The 17,589-nt window shown below is 45.8% G+C and overlaps 1 protein-coding gene across 1 annotated transcript in view; it reads left to right on the forward strand.

The window, feature by feature from the left end:
* Positions 1–17,589, forward strand: part of MYO5B (myosin VB) — a 403,095-nt gene that overhangs the window by 210,825 nt on the left and 174,681 nt on the right. Inside the window, exons 9-10 of the mRNA XM_030810458.1 lie at positions 2,955–3,064; positions 8,853–9,118. Of these exons, the coding sequence (XP_030666318.1) occupies positions 2,955–3,064; positions 8,853–9,118 (376 nt within the window). The remainder of the gene's footprint in view (positions 1–2,954; positions 3,065–8,852; positions 9,119–17,589) is intronic.

Below are 17,589 nucleotides of genomic sequence, written 5' to 3' on the forward strand. Positions count from 1 at the left end.
CCTAGCTGAGCTTTAGTTCACTTCGAAGAGGATGTGATGAAGAAACTTGCCCAGATGATGCGGGCCAGAGCTGGTTTGTACAAACAGGCTGCAGGTTCCCCAAGGTGTGGGGAGCTAGAACTGCTTAGAAGCCACTGCTGATGGGGAGACAGGCCTGAGGGCAGAGCTGGAGCTCATCTGGAGGTTTCCGATAAATCATGATAACTATGGAGGACCAGAACCAGAAAGGGAATTGTCTTCATGTTCTGTTGCCTTGCGAATCGCTGGAATGCCCTCTATTGAGCAAGCTTGACATTCTACCATTAGGCAAAGGAGAAATGTTTACACGGCCCAGCTCCAGTGTGATAAAGCAGGACAAAGAGGGGATGCTTTGAAGCTGAGAGAAAAGTTAATAACTGGCATCCCTGACTTCCTCAGCACTACATGCCTATCCTAGTCTCCAGAGTTGGGCAGGTTTGGAGCAGACTTGACAGTGTGCAGGATACATTCTTCTCTGAATTTATCAGAGAAAGGAGAAGGCCTCTGGCAGCTGCCCTTGTAGTGCTGGTGTAGGCTGTGGGCACAAGCTGATATAAGGAGAGGATTGCTCCCTCCAAGGCTCTAAGGAGACTGGATACTTTAATGCTCAAAGCAAATTGCGTTTGTAAAACTAATTATTGTAATAAGACTTTCTTTATTCTTTAATAAACATGTCCCTTTTTTAATTGCAGGGGTTAGCAAACTTAAAGTACAAGATAGTAAATTTTTTAGGTTTTGTGGGCCATAAAGTTTGTTGCAAAGCACTCAACTCTGCTGTTTTGTGAAAGTAGCAATAGACAGAATGTAAGACAGTGAGCATGACTGTGTTCCGATAGAACTTAGTTATGAAAACAGGCTGTGGGCCATAGTTTGCCAACCCCTGTTTCACTCCTTAGGTTTGATTGATCGATTTTTGTTTTTAGATTTTTTGCTTCCCATAGTGTGAGGTACCACTTATTCAAAGAATCCCACAGCATGAAAGGATTTTCTCATCAGTGTAATGCGAGGATCCTAGCTATTGTTAGGATTCAGTATTCATTCTGTGTCTACCACTTAAATTCCTGCCATGACAGGGTGGTTAGGTCTTTGGAAATTGACAGAGCATTGGTTCTCAAGAGTAAACGAAGTAGGCCAGGTACAGTGGCTCATGCCTATAATCCCAACACCTTGGGAGGCTGAAGCAGGAGGATTGCTTGAACCCAGGAGTTCTGGGCAACATGGGAGACCCTGTCTCTACAAAAAATAAAACAAATTAACCGGCCATGTTGGCACACACCTGTCCCAGCTACTCAAGAGACTGAGGTGGGAGGATTGCTTGAGCCCAGGAATTTGAGGCTGCAGTGACTGTGCCACTGGACTCCAGCCTGGGCAACAGAGAAAGACCCTTTTACAAAACAATAGATAAAGTAGAAAAGCTACTGTCTAGGGAGTATATCCCTCTTGTTCCGTGATGGTCCCAGCACCCAGCTCCTGTCTAGTACTTTCAATGGGACTTGACTTAAGAGCAAGATACTCTAAGCTCAGACAAAAAACCCCGGTGCTTTACCCTCTACAAGGGTGCATAAGTGTCTAGCTTCCTGTCTTGTCCTGAATACCAGCCTCTGGCTTTAACCTGTCTTCCTTTGACCAGGTGTATTCAGTTATGCTGAACCAAGATGGATGCTTAAATTCTTTGGTGTTTTTTGGGGGGGATTTTTAGGCTAATACCACGTATTTGAATAACGCACATGTTTTGATAGCTGCAAATACTTGCAGTCTTTGTAGCAGCCATTGATCTGGTCATTCTACCATTCATGTTTCTGAGCACCTGCTATGTTCCAGGCAGTGTTCAAGGCCCTGGGGATCTAATGATGAAGCAAGAACAGGGATTCATTATATTATTTACTTTGTTATTCTTTACTTTGTATGTTTTGAAATTGTACGTAATAAATTCAAAAAAGTAAACCTATGATGCTTACATGGTAGTGGCCATCTAACATAAAAGCCTAGAGTTAATGTTGCTTGGGTTGTCCACTTTGTAGATTATCTGGGGAAATTTTTTAATCCTAGCATGGCACATCTGTGCCTCCCATTTTTACAGGTGTTACTGACTGTTTTTTAGCCTGAATAAAATATTGCCTTAAAAAATAACTGCAGCTGGGAGGAATGGGGAGAGCAGCTGTATTTCTTAAACTAAGTGGAAGGTTCACTGGTATTCATTCTATTGTTCTGTAGTCTTTTAAAAATGAGTCTGAATCATTTTGTAAAAATGCCAATGCCTTGCAAGCTAAATACAAATTAAGAGATTATCCATGCCTTTGATGATTCGTATAGGTAAATAACAAATCTGACAACAGGTGATTGCTGCCACAGTGGTTCTGGGGTCAGTGTGCCTGCCTGTGACAGTGCATATAGTGTGGTGAACAGCTGCTCCCATCTGGGGATGGCCAGGGGCCAGCTGGCCATCCAGCCCCAGAACAGCAATCCCAAGAGAAGTTTCTCCTCTTCTTCCCTCATTGGCACTGGGGAAGTGTGTCACAGATGTTTACAGGATATTATGTTGGAGAAAAAATGATTGCAGATACATGACCATTCTTATTAAACTCATAAAAACATCCATAAAGTGTTTGGTTGAAATGAAGCCCAAAATGAGCCTGCAGGATTGCTGCCTGTCCTTTGCTCTTTGAGAAGTTAAAATGGCAGCATGACCCATCTGGTTTGGTCAGGACGATCATAGTGAAGATATTTTCTTTTTAGTCCAAGGAGCCCCTTTGCCCTCTGAGCTGTTACTGTGAGTGGTAATTACTTGGTGAGGAGCCTGGATCATTTTAGGAGTCATCGGGTCAGAAAGAAAAATCAAACCTTATTTAAAAAAAAAAAAAGTCCCTAAAAGGGGTAAAATGTCCTTTCCATCCGACCATGGATACTGAGTGTCATCCATTCATTTTTTTTTCCAGGAGTGAGAGAGTCCCATCAGATGAGCATTTTTAAGATAATTGCTTCTATCTTGCACCTTGGAAGTGTGGAGATTCAGGCTGAGCGTGATGGTGATTCCTGTAGTATATCAGTAAGTTGCACACCAACACCGGAGATAAAATGTACACAATTTACCCTGTTCTTACAGCTTGATATGACTGAAATGTGTCTTTCCAGTTAGAGGACACTCATAGGTTATTTATTCTTAACAGTAATGGTTTCTGTTCACTTGCTGATAATTTTTTTAAAGAGCCAACCCTTTAAAAATCAGCTGCCATCAAGTTTCTGTTGCCAAGGACAGGGAATGTAGTGGCTATTTGATAAATTCTTTTTGTTGGGTTGATTTCCCAAGTACCCTGAAGTACACAGAATTCTACATGTTGTCAATCCATTGAGTATTTTCTGAGTGCCAGACTGAGGTCCCCACTGCAAGGAGATGAAAGGGCACAGGGCACTGTAACTGATGATGCTTCAAAGAGGCTTACAGTCTAATTGGGTGGACAAGACAGGTGGCAACCCTTGCCAAGATTCTGACAGCACAAGACAGGCTGTTAAGTGAGACATCCACGTGAAAGTACTGCAAGCTGTCAAGTGTTCTGTGAAGGCTCATAATGAAGGTTATTTTCCTGATGCCCAATGTAGTACTGGTATGTGGTAGATAAATGTCTAAGTGGATGGACGAGTGATGGAGTAAGCACCAGGGAAGTGGCACCCACAGCAATTGCTGTGCCTTCTGGAATTTAATGGTGTGGAGAAAAGCTAAAGCTGGTATTCTAACCTTGGATAGGTGAATCTGCAACTGTTTATTCTATACCTCTTATGCCCATTTATGGCCAGGTTCTGGGGAGGTACAAAGTATGATTCTTGCTTCCAGGGACTTGGAATTTAAATAACCAGACACTGGAAAAATACAAAAGACAAATACTACCTGAGGGCACGTGTCCATGCTGCTCACAAGCTGATGCTTATTCAGTTGAGTGGACGTAAATTAACCTCCTTCTCTTTGTCTAGAGTTGGGGGTTATGAGAAGTTCAAACTGGCCCTGTCTTCAGGGAGAGGAAGACCTGAACTGTAGCTGGGATTCAGTAGAGCTCATCGTGTATCATCCATGGATGGATACACAATCTGTGGGGAATGATCTAGGGTTTGAGAGGGCCCCTGGGCCTGTCTGGCCTGCTGCCGTCCCTGGCATGGACTCTGCAGCCTCGTGAGAACCTCGAAGCTCCCCTGTCGGGCCCAGTGGAAAAGGAGGAGGTGTTGGTGCTGGTAGTGTTAGGTGCCCTGGAGCTGTTTTGGACATCTGCTGCTTATATACCTGTGTGGGTGCTCACCTTAGGGGGAAGGAGGGCATGGTACAGTGGAGTTGGCAGCAGTGATGCCATGGGAAGGACTATCATGTTCAGAGGAGGAACTGCGGCCCAGGGGTTAGTGGAGGAACCTCCAGTGCAGGACAAACCCTCCCCAAATCTGAGTCTTTAGGGCCAGTGATGTATTGTCCCAATGTCTTTCCCCTGATGAGAAAGGCATAGAACATCTGTGCCTCCCCGTGCACACAGCTCAGTCAATGTCCTGTGGTTCCTTAGGGCAGCTGTACTCTGTGTCAGGGACAGGTGAGATGAGGAACACCTGCAGTGACCAAGGCCTGGCTGAGGCTGGTAAGATGCAGGAAAGGTGACAGATGTGCCCTGTGGTCTGTGGACCTCCAGCCCACCCAACACCCTGCTCCTCCCCAGGCCCTTCACAGGTCACTTCTACTTTCATGGGTTCTTACCTCTCCTCTGTGGGGCTGAGCATTGTGTGTGTGTGTGTGTGTGTGTGTGTGTGTGTGTGTATTACTTGATGCCTACCTTTCTCCTTTGTGACACTCCAAACTCTGAAAGAGTAGGGTCAGTTCTCGTTCTTTATTCTATCACCAGCATCTACTGTGGTGCTCAGCACTCACCAGGTACCCAAGAAGTAGATGGATGGTTGACTGAGGCTCTCCAGGCCTCAGGGGTGGCACACAGGAGAGTAAGAGTGGATGGGAAACTCTGAGATCTTAGTGAGGTTCGTGGTTAGCATGAGAACCAGGGCTGAGGAGTCCTTGGGCACCTACCTGCATTGGGGGGTGAGACTAGCAAAATTAAGGCTTGAACCTGTAAGTGAAGTGTCTCTTATAGTTGACCCTCCACACCCAGCCTCTGGAGAACGTTCAGGTGAGAAGGGAAGTGAGTGTTCATTACGACTGTATCTGTTGGGCTCACTGTTCTCCCTCTAGTACCCACTGAGTGTTTATGTGGAGATAGTATGAGGGTGGGAACATCAGGGCCTCTTAGGGAGGCATGGATGGAGGATGCAGGTGGTAAAGGGGGGCAGGAGGGAGGAGGCCTGAGAGGTTGAGGTTTGGATGCTACCTGGTGTGGCAGCCCTTTCTCTGCTAGGTGGCAGGAAGTTCCAGAAGGCATTTGAGTGCAGGTTTGTGGTCTAGGCTGGTCTTCCATTGTTCTGCAATCAGAGCTGTACAGAGAACGAGTGGACAGCAAAGACTCTAAGTCGAGATGGCCAAGGTTCATATCCTGATTCTTCTTGCTGGATGTGTGACTTAGGGCAAGTGTGCTAACCTCTCTGTTTCCTCTTCTGTAAAGTGTGGATGACCACCTGCCTCAGTGCTGGAGTGAAGATCCCAGAAAGCCCCGTGTGGAAAGGTTTTAGTACAGAGCTTGTGGTGAGAGAGTCTTTGTCTAATATCAGCCTTGTTATAGCCAGAGTGGACCTTAAGAGCATCCCTCTTGCTGTACAGGGAGGAAAAAATAAGGCCCAGAGAGGGGTACCTCTTTCTCTGAGGTCAGTCTGACAATGGCAAAGGTGGGACAGGGCCCAGGCAGTGTTCAGTCCCCTTCACTCCTGCCAGCCCAGCTTCCTCGGCTGGACTACAAGTCCTTGGGGAGGAGACTGCCCTCTGCTTGCCTGGTGAGCCCCATTGGTGCCCTCACAGTGCCAGGCACAGAATGTGTGCTTGAGAAATGCATCGTTAATAGTTGCTACCGAGAGCCCCACTGATTGTGGTTTATTCCTCGGGCACATAGGATGGGCCTCCTATTGGAAAGGCTGTCTTTCCATACGCAGTGTGCCTTCTGCTCAGTAGTTTTTATTTTTAATTAAAGCATGAGAATATGCTCCATGACTGCCAGGGTTACCTTGGAGATGCAACAGCATTCAATTTGTTTCTTGAATTTAGCAATATGGGCCCATAAAACTGATCTGCTACCTATGATGTTGGCTATTTTTAATGGATTTAGCATCATTTAATTTTGCCTAAATGTAATTGCACGATGTTAAATCAGTTTCAGTCAGCACCTTCAATCAACAGTCGGAAGAGGGTGAGAAAATCAAGCCCCGCCCCACTGGTGGATAAAAGCCGGTCCCCTGGGTGGTTTCTCAGACAAGTCTCTAACTTGTGCTTTCTCCACTGCACTCATAGCGCGAGGCCTCAGGGAGGGGAGGGTGCCTGTGGGCATGTCTTGGGCAGTCATGGTAGCTGCTGGCAGGCCACTTAAATGTCAGGGAATCCATCTGCAGTGCCGTGCCTAGCAATTAAGAATTTCTTGGAAATAGGTCAGATGAACAAATTGGATGCTTGCCACCTCTGAACTTGTTGCCTGCCAAGCGGTCCCCAGGCACTTAACTCTACCACATATGGCTTTATGTTTAGGGGAGCGGGGTTGGCTTCAGAGAAAAAGGATCTTGGCCAGGAGAAGTAGCCATGGAAACTCTCCGCTGAGTATGAAAAGATGGGGGCTTCTCCACACCCACCCAGCTCAAACCAAGCTGATTGTCTTGCGGGGCTGGGGTTAGGAGCTCTGGGCCAGAAGGCAGGAGGCCTCACTCAGCTTCATCTGAATAATAAGGCACATTGGATTAGAATGCAATTTCTTAAGAACATAAGCATTCTTTGGTCAAATACATTCCAAAAATGCTTCTTAAAATATCTATCTCTTGGTGCTACATGGTGTATTAAACCAGTTCAGCTGTGTTTAACCTGGTCCTGTCCTCTCCTTCTGTTAAGTAAAGCCAACTAATGTTCTTTGCAACTACTGTTCCATAAACCATACATTGGAAAAACACTGGCCTTAGTGATTTTGGATTCTATTATTCTGGCGTTCTATTATTTTATAACTGTTTTGGGTAGATGGATTTTAAATATATGTAGGAGGAAAAAATTGCCTGGGGATATGGTGTTAAAGGAGAAATAATACAGTTATCTGTGTTAATTTTCATTAAGCCCTCATTTAAATCCTACAAGGCAGCCTCATCGGAAAATGAGTCCCACAAGCAATTGATGGCCATTAGGAGATGGCACATCATGTTCTGAAGGATTCCCTTTCAGCCTCAGTGTTAATAAGCTTTCCAGTAGGCTTGAGGCTGGGCTACCAGCTTTCCCAGGTGGATTCAGATGAGGAAATGAATAACAGGTGAGAGAATGAATAACCAAATACATGAGCAGGTTTTCTCAGAGTGCCCCAAGTGGGCTGCAAGGATTATCCAAGGAATTTGTACATTTTGGTGAAAGAAGACAAGACCCTGTGGGAAATGTGGCTCTCCAGTGACTCAAATGTAAGGTGATGTGATTAGTATTTGGGTAAATGAGGGTCAAGACTCACACATAGTCCCTAGAGGCAACTGGGTAGGCAGGAGATACATCGGGCAGGACAGTGGTAGAAGCCTTGTGCGGGGGGTGGTGGGGCGGGGGCCTGGTTGAGTAGTTGTACCTCTCTGGGGCTCAGCTCAGCTTTTTGCCTGTAGGAAAAGAGGCCTAAACTGGAGGAATTCCAGTTTCTTTCCAGCTGTGAGCATGTGTGATATTATCAGTGGAAGTGTTCCAGATGCTTCCCAGGTCAAGATGTGGTCCATGGGTTTGCCATGTATCTTAGCTTTCCACGCTGAGGAACTTTGTTTACATACTTAAAACACTTGCTGCTTGGGGGTAAAGAAGTTCAGTTTCTATGATTTTAGCATCACTGAGGCTAAGAAGAAAGCGAGCCTGCTTGGAAGCATAGGACAGTGCAGGGTCAGTGCTGGGAGTGACATCGTCCATTGCGTTTCAGCCTCTCACCCAGCACATCTGAACCACTCACTGGTATCATGTACAATTTCAAAAATTCCTCAAGGTGATTCTCACTTAAGCTACCCACCCAGAAGAGAATCATTGATCTGGCCCATCGTGTTATTTTACAGAGCAGGGAACTGACTTCTAAGGGAGAGACATGGCTAGTGCCTTCAAAGGGCCCGTCCACCTTAGGAGCCGGGGGCTTGTTTCTGAGCATACAGCTGGTTAGATGGGGCGGGTCAAAGGCAATGCCTGTAAGTGAGGAATTCTAAGAGAAAGAGAATTGCTTTCTGGGCTGTGGGTCAAGCACTGCATGCATACCTCAGCAGATGCAGACTGCATTTGGTGTGAATCTGTTCGTTACTCCGAATGGATCGAATGGTCATAAGCTCTCAATTCTCTTTCTGCTCCCTTCACTCAGGTACTCGCCTCTTACCAGTTACTCAGCAGCAGCCTGGCATGGAGGGAGGGAACAAGAAAGATGGAGAATGTTTTGGTTTTTAAAGTCCTATAATTTGGTCATTAGCAGGTGGAATGATCAGTTTGAGCATTGCTCTCTTATGGGTTCTGTCATCTTCACTTAGCAGTGTGTGTGTACATGTGTGTGTGTGTGTGTGTGTGAGAGAGAGAGAGAGACTGCTGGGTTGGAAGCAGGGGATGTGCTAGGATTCTGGAGGGCTGGGAGGCCTTGGGTTTGGCTTGTTTTCCCTCTGGGCAGGAGGGTGGAAGACATTGGTGGGGGGTGGCTTGTCTCCCACACTCCTCCTGAACCTATCTCCCCCATCTCCCACAGCCCCAGGATGAACACCTAAGCAACTTCTGCCAACTGCTAGGGGTGGAGCACAGTCAGATGGAGCACTGGCTGTGTCATCGCAAGCTGGTCACCACCTCGGAGACCTATGTCAAGACCATGTCCCTGCAGCAGGTGATCAATGCGCGCAACGCCCTGGCCAAGCACATCTATGCCCAGCTGTTCGGCTGGATTGTGGAGCACATCAACAAGGCCCTGCACACCTCCCTCAAGCAGCACTCCTTCATTGGGGTCCTGGACATCTACGGGTAGGTCTGCCGCCTGTCTCACTCTATCTGCTACCTGGGAGTGGCTTCCTGCTCGTACTTTACAGCCAGCAGGGTCTTCGAGAGCTTCCTGGTGGTTCTCAACTTAGGGCAGTTTAAAATGTGTTGGGTCATTTTTAGTTGGTTAGTTGACACAATGATGGGGCCTGAGGCCAGGGAGGCTTAGTGGTCTATAATGTAAGGGAACAGTCCCCAAGCAAGAATGGACCTGTCAAAACACCAGGAGTTCCCCAATGAGAAACCCTGTAAGCATCCGTTTTTACACCTGAGAAAGTGAGGCCAAGAGAGGGAAATGACCTGCCCAATGTGATTTTGCAAGTTACTGTGAGAAATGGAACTTAGATTCAAGTTCTGTATCTCAATAATGTTTTATTTCAATCTACCACTTGACCTCATTGACTGTAACAGTCAAGGTGGCTATTTTAATACCATAATTTTGTCCAGTGCTGTGCAGATTTGTGTTGTGTGTGGTCATTCCTGAGGTTTCTCTTCCTTTCAGAATTCCAGCCTGATTGAAAGGACTGTTATTTGTAACTTTATTTTTGGCAGGGAGAGCCACCGTGGTGTGGTGAAAGTGTACTTGCCTAGCCATCGGGAGACTGTCACCAACCAGCTGAGTGAATCTCCACAGATCACAGCCCCTCTCTGGTCTTTCATTTCATAGCTTCAAATGAGGTTTTGAGCCACAGTCTCCTTGAGGTTCTTTCTAGGTCCTTGTTTGAAGTTAACACGAACTGGGTTGCAAGCTACCTTGCACTTCTTTTCTGACCAATGTCCTGTCCTCTTTAAGCTAACAATAGACTAAATCCTCCTGGATCTTTAAATTATAGAAGTCATGGCATCTTAAAATAGAAATTCAGATCCATAGAAGTGAAGCATCATAAGAACAGTGACACTCTAGTGCAAACAACTGCTTAGCAGGCTGGAACTCACCCGGTACTGACCTTGTGATGAGGTTGGAATAAAGGCCAGTCCCCTGTAGAAGCGGCCACTTCCCCATGCGGAGACAGGCTCTCCTAATTACATCTCTGATGCTGTTGCTCATCCCTGGGTTTCAAATTGAACTATGTTGCATGCTATGGAGAAAAAAGACAATCTTTGTGATTTCTGACATCACAGAGGCCTCAGGAACATGCTAAAGAGTTGTCTCATGCACTAGTTAAGTAACATAAGAGGCATCAGAAGAAATTGTGGAAGGGTCTATTTGAGGATTCGGATACTTCGTGCTGTACAAGTTTCAAGGCTGGAGAGGACACGCTTGCACATTCGGGAAAGATTTATGTGGGAGCTAAGATTTGAACTGGATCGTATAAACAGGGGTAGAATATGGAAAGTGAGGGAGGCACCTTTGGGAACAGGAGTGCAAGCAAGATGTGAGGAAGGAGCAGAGTGTGAAGGCAAACCTCCTTGCTGATAAGGAGCACACAGTGGAGAATCACCGAGGGCGGGAGGTGAGAAGAGGCATCCTCCCCAGGCCTTCAGCTGCATGACCCCGGGCAGGCCCCTTCTCCTCTGGTCCATCGAGTGCCTGCCTTGCGCTCAGCCCTTGTAGTTGCTCTTGGGAGAGCGTAGAACAGTGTGCTCTCTGGGAACTTCCAGTCTCATTGTCAATCATTAATTCTGTGGTGTTCTCTCTACTTTGAGTATTTTCAGGTAATTGGATATCCCAAAATACTGACCTTTCGGTATTACCTTCCAAGTAAGACCTGGGGAAACCCAAGCTGACCCAATTCCCTTAATCCACTTGTAGAAGGATCTAATTTTACTGAGGTTTTGATTTAGGAAGATTAACATGCAGACTCGTCAATAGCATGTAAAAATTTTATGATTTACGTACTACTGCTACATAAAATACCATGCCTCAGTTCTGTTGTATTTATATATCATCTTAACACTGCCTTGAATTTAAATAGTCTGCTTACTCCCTTCCCTGTGATCTTCCGCTGGGTTTTTTGCTGTTCTCAGGAGGCCTCCAAGAGCTGGGCTCCTGGGGCTGCTGAGTCCGCAGATGTCAGCCCGGCTTGTGCAAGCTGGGATTTTGTGTTTATATTTGCCATTTGATTTTTGTAATTGTTTGTTTTCTCTAACATCCTGTGACTGCCCAAAGGGGAGAAATAGATCACAAGAATGGCTTGTCTGGTTTGAAAACAATAGTTTTCCATGGATGGGGTGGCAACCTGGAGGACTTGGTCTCCTGTTCCTAGTGCCAACTCCTCACCTGTGTCTCCTTCATCTCAGAGTGGCCTCCGGGCTCCTTTGAGACTATCTGACAGCTCTTCCATGAGGGCAGGGTCCCGACACAGGGCCATCAGCATAAGGCCATTCTTGGGAATTTTCCTTCCCTTTGTGCTTTCTTCCGGACATGCTATGTTGTTTTTTTCTTAATCTTTATTCTTTCTCCGAAGCTAATTCACTTTTTTTGTTACAAAGTTGTCATATTTTAAAAGTGACTCTTCTTCTTGAGAGAAATAAGTCCCCATGCACAGTTACTCCTCTGTAGCTCAATGCAGTGCTGAGTTCACACTCTCTCTGAGTTAAGGATAACAAGTTAGATACAAGGGAATTCAGAGTGAACAAGCTAGCTGTGTGCCTGGGCCATTGGTTGCCAAGAAAGCACTTACATACATGCCCTAAATATGGAAATGAATGCTACTCAGTGGTCTGATTCACCAAGAAATTTTACAAATGTGGACTGGCCCAGGCTCTCTTTCTGGTAAGAGGGTATGTAATGAACTCTTAGGAGAACTCTTAGGAGATTAAAATCAACAAATTAACAGAAGAGCAGGTGGCTTGAGTCTGGAAGTACTTTCTAATCTATCAGGTCAGTGACATCATTTCTTAATCTGGCAGAAAACAACACAGAACCCTGAGTGGAGACTTGGGATAGCGTGTGTGAGCCGTTTACTGTCATCTGCCCCTTTCCACTTACAGTGTCTTATCTGCCTTATTTCCCTTGGACTTCACATACCTTCCAGAAACCCACCAAACCTGCCTTTTTTGCTTTTTAATGTGGTCATTTCTTGGTTACCTGGAAGTGGGCATGACACTCAGCCCCACTTCTCGCCCTCTCTACTCACCTCCTTCCCAGTTCAAACTCACTCCAGTCATTAGGCTTTATTCTATTCACGACCATGGGAAGTGATTCTAAGGAGCTTTTCATCCTCTGTGGCATAAGAAAACCCAAGCGTTGTTTATTTTTTGAGTTTTCTATTCATATCCCTGGCCATCAAACCCTGGAGGAGAAGACCATCTGTCCATTGTCTCACTCCTTCTTAGCGGAGGTGTGGGGATGCCTGAGTACCCACAGAGGATGCCCTGGGGCTGACCTGATGTCTTTGATTTTCTCACTTCTCCTCGTCTCTTTTGAGCAAGAGTGGCAAAAGTGGAGTCCAGAGAGAACAGAAAGAATACTGGGATGTTTCTGAATACAGCCAGCCACATCCAGGAAGTGGAAAAGAACGAGGCATTGCCTCCCTCTCAGGTTGGAAATGTGCAAAGCTAGGAAATGAGGGTGGAACTGCCCTTCTGCCCCTTGCCCTTCCACTGGGATAACTGTCCCCAGATGAGCTGCAGTGCCTATCTAGGGCATTTCTGGCCCGCCAGTGAAGCTCATTCATGAACTGAAATAATTCTGTACCAAACATGAGCCACTCCACTTTTTCCTGTAAATGTGTTAAATGTTACTACAGAATTCACAGCCAGAGTGAATACACACTCACTTCTCTCTATAAGCAAGCAGTACACACGCCAGCATCGTATACACACATTTCTCCCCATCAGTGTGTTCTGGCTCGTAGTTAGCTTGTAGAGGAGAAAGGCTGTGGGCTCCTAAACAAATTAGCATGGGCCACAGCTGCTTCCACCATGACTGTGGTGAGTGCTCTGCTCAGAGGCCCTTCCCCAAGGCTTTTCTGAACGGTTCCAGACCCCCAGTGTCTGGTGGAAGCTTCCCTACATCTTGCTCCTCTGTCCCAGCTCCACAAAAAGTGCAAAGCAGGCAGTACCCAGAGCAATTTAGCCACCCTAAGCTGAGCTCTTCACCTTAACCAAGGATCTATGAAGTCACCTTCAGGGTATTTTTGACCAGGCAGGGCATGGAAATTAATAGCGGAGATCCTGGCAGCTTTTGGCTGGGATTCCCTTTCCAGGTTGCATTAACCTGCATTTGCCTCTCTAGGCCTGATTAATTGCAGTCTCTAATCGTTTATACCTCTCCTCCCCTTGAGTCTCTAATCCTTTGTTCCTATCCTCTCCTTGAGGCAACAAGAAATAAATGGCTTCAATTTGGGAAAAATACACATTTACTTGTCTTTGATTTCAGCCTTCAAGATGCCAAGGTAGCAGAGGGCTTTGGCTATGGCCAGCCCATTCTTGCTGAGGACAGTTGGCCTGGGAGCAACACAGGCTGTAGCAGATTCATGAGTTCTGCTGAGGAACAGTTGGGGAGAGAATGGGGTAGAAGGCAGGGAAGTTTTGACCCCAGGAAGCAGGACACAGGATTTCCTGGGATTTTATACCCTCCTCAGTCCTCTGTTACTTTCTTGTGGTACTTCCTAATAATAAATTAGCATCCAACTCTATTCGGTGCTCTTTAATGGTATGTTTAAAAATGCTTTTAAGGCCGGGCGCGGTGGCTCATGCCTATAATCCCAGCACTGTGTTGTTAACAGTGGAGGGTGTCCAGGTTCTTGGTGTCTCGAACAAAGAATTGGACAAAATGCACAAAGCAAGGAAGGAATGAAGGGATTTATTGAAAATGAAAGTACACTCCACAGTGTGGGAGCAGGTGGAATGAGTTTTACGTATTCATTTACAAGTTGTTACCTATTCTGGATATTAATCTTTTATCAAAAATATGATTTGCAAATATTTCCTCCCATTCTGTAGGTTGACTACAATAATATATTTTAAGTAAACTTCTTAGACCCACTGTTCACCTTTGGTGGGGAAAATATTCTTTTGCTTTAGTTTTCTTGGTCTCACTCTCCAAAATAAACATAAATAACCTCAAAGCTGCAATAGTTATTTGGAGGCTACCCATCTCCTCTCTAGCCAGTATCAAAAGGTTTCACAGAAAATGGAGGGGGAGAAATCAGTGATTGCATTAACCCTTCAGCCTGTGACAGTGTCTCAGCCCTGGACAGCCCAGAAGATCCCTGGACATGCCTTCTTCAGGGAGGACATGCATGGCTGGCCACAGTGTTCTCAAACCTTGCAGATCATCGGAAGCTGTTGGCTTCACCCTGGAGTCTCCCAGCCTCCTAGGAAAGCCTCATAGCTCAAGAGGGCTCTAAATCCAGGCTCCGCCTTCCCAAATTGTTCTGAGGTGGCCCTTTGGAGTGTGCCTGGAGCCTGATACCACTGTGTGCTTCCAAGGCTCAGATGAAGTTCCATTTTCTCTCTGTCCATGCCAGTACTCCCACACTATTGTGGCAGACCAGGTCTCACTAACGCAGGCCTCTATAGCAACTCTTTCAGTACTGACTGAGTGGTTATGTTAAATATTAAAAGCTAAAAAAGTCAGTGCCCTCATACAAAGGCTGGAATGTAACAAGAGCCCATCAAGAGTCTTGCCTATGCCCTTCCTGGGCCTTAAAGCATGACAAAATAAGGAAGGAATTCTTAACAGGACCTGTTTAAGATTAAACAAGTTTTATTGTGGGGTCTGAAGAAACTCCCCAGGCCTCTAGAAACAAGTTTACTGGGGGGTCTGAAGGAACTCCCCAAACCTCCGTGATTTAGCAGGAGACAAGATAAGGGTAATCACCCCAGCACCTGGACCCATTTAGATTAAGTAAATTTACTGAAGCTCCAGAGGAAAGTCTTCAAGACTCAGATCTTAGTTACAGGTTAGAAGTTAATCACTTATGTCTTTGGATGAATGCACACTTACATGTAGACATATAGCTTAGAATGTATATAAGCTCTGGAAAACTTTGTGATTTTGAGTTGGGCTGGCGATAATTTCCAGGCCTTCTCCCTGTAACTGGTTGCAGAAAGTAAAAACTCTGTTCCTCCCCAGCTCATCTGCATCTTGTTATTGGGCCATGAGAATAAGCAGCCCGACCCTCCATTTGGTTTGGGAACACTATGGCCTCATTTTCTTTTAAAAGCCTACAGCACATACAATTTCTATTCCTTGGGGAGGCTCTAATGTACTAATTTCCTATCATCTGCCCAGTAGCTCTTCTGGGCAGGGACTGTGACTTGCTCATCTTTGCAGTCTTCATAGTTTGGGACAGTTGGCTGTTAGGTTGGGAGAGGATCGCCATATAGTGGGTGTCTTCCTGTCCTGCGTTGGAGTTTCAGGCCTGAAGAGCTGGGAATTGGAGCATTTGGCAAACTGAGTGGATTTAGGTCCTCAAGAAGAATAACTGAACTTCACCTTGGGGAGTGAACAGTGCCTGGGATTGTGTTCTCTCTAAAAAACTAGTCCTGGGTTGGGGCATCTAGGCACAGAGAAGCACCTGAGCAGGATGCAGGCCCTGCCATTCCAAGGTGCAGCCAGCATCCCGAGGTTGTTCAATAAAGCAATCAGAAGAGTTGGCCTCTGTGGCAGACCCAGGGTAGCCTTGTGAGATTTTATAGGCTTCAAGATGGAAAGAGACCTTGAAAGGATGTCTGGATCATTTCTCTGACACCAATGCATGATGGCCCTGCTTTTAAAGGCTTCTCCGGGAGAATTTCCCCACATTATATTTTCTGTGTGACTTCTAATAATCATTCCCTGGAAGCTATCCTCTGTATCTAACCTATAGTCCATATCTTTTCAGTCTACCAAAGGCAGAATGCTGGAGAGTGAGCTTTATAAACTGGAAAGACCAGGCTAAGCTAGGAGATTTTAGTTCCTTTGACCTGTGCCAGGGGAACGTAGAGTTTCCCAATCTTCAAAGCATCTCACTGCCTCTCTGTTCTCTCTCCAGGTCATGGAGTGAGAGGTTCAAGGAGGTTGATCATTAACTTAGTGACTAATTGACTTTTTATTGCAGTTTCACTTTCCAACGGACACTACCTTATTTGTAGAGGCATCTGTGGCCCTTACTACACTCTGAACTTAAGGTAGAATGAGAAGGAAATTGTATAGTTTTCGACTATGAAAATAGAAATTGAAACAGTGTGATCATTGTGCCATCGAGAGACCAGATGCCACATTTCAGCATCGAGTCTTATTCTATGTTTTGACCTTCCTCCGGCCCAAGGATTCTGGTTTAAATATTCTCAACGTTGATTTTACAAGAGAAATTCAGTTCTCTTTAGCATATAAATTTCTTTGTGACACTTTAATGTTGTGAACTATAAATTGATTCATTGTGTTTATTTTAAAAAGTCTTCTCTGTTGATGGGAGGAATTACTACAAATATAATTCCATTGTAAAGGAAAAGTTACCCGATCTCCCTGACTGTGGCTTTCTGAGGTCTGTCATTTTAGATGTTTCCCCAAGCTGCCCGAGCCCCTCATTCAGTTCTGGGCCTCCGGCATTAAAGTAATTATGCTAGATGGCAGAGGAATTGTTACCAGATAATATCTTAGAAATAGGAAAATTACAAGCTAATTTCAGGCCATATCAAATTAATGAGAATGTTCTTTGTGGAGTGCTACCAATGTAAACCTTTAGAAAATGACAAGTGGGAGATATTTAAATCCTCTGTGGAGCTTAGCGCAGCTCTGCCAGCACACCCAATTGCTATTATCTGGCCAATTGCTGGGGTGGCTCTTTTATCTCCCACCTAGGTTTTATTAATTGAATTTCCTCTGGGACTGGGCTGTCATCAGCAGCCTCTCTCAGGGTGGAGGATCGGGGAAGGCAGTAAGGTTCTAAGGGACATAGCTCAGTCTTTAAGACTATCATCTGGGCTGGAAGGGCCCCAATTCAAGGCAGTGACTGGCAGACACAGTGCTTCTCCTGCTTGGTCTGGAGTGCACGGGGTGGCCTCCTTCATCCCAGCATACACTTTACATCTTTGATCTTGTTTTTTCAACCTAGAGTTATTTCTCACACGTGGGCATGGCCAAAGACTGTGCTTTAATGTGGTTTGTCTCCAAGCAGTAGACTCATTTAATCTCTAAATGAATTCCTACTCCTCCATGTTTTATACCTTGATGGGGGAGGTGAGCACTAGGGAGGGAGAAGCCTGATGCATTCTGGGCACCGGCCCAGCCCCTTTGGGTGTCTGATGCCTCTATCTGTGGTGGTCCCTCTGCATAGGTGCTATCTCTCCATCATCACCATCCTCAGCCCCCACCAGGGCCAGCTGCAACATTTCTCTCTGGGGTGGTACTGAGGGACTATGCTCTATTTGGAAGGGCTTGCATGACATTTTGTATGACACTGAGAAAATTTAGTTGTACTGAAGAATGGAAAGGGTAGAGACATGGAGTGGGCTGAATGGAGCCTGTGTCCATTGCTGTTACCTCGTTGGTATTACTGGCCCTTTCCCATTCACCATGAGCT

The sequence above is a fragment of the Nomascus leucogenys genome, chromosome 4 (assembly GCF_006542625.1).
Source record: "Nomascus leucogenys isolate Asia chromosome 4, Asia_NLE_v1, whole genome shotgun sequence".
NCBI lineage: Eukaryota > Metazoa > Chordata > Mammalia > Primates > Hylobatidae > Nomascus > Nomascus leucogenys.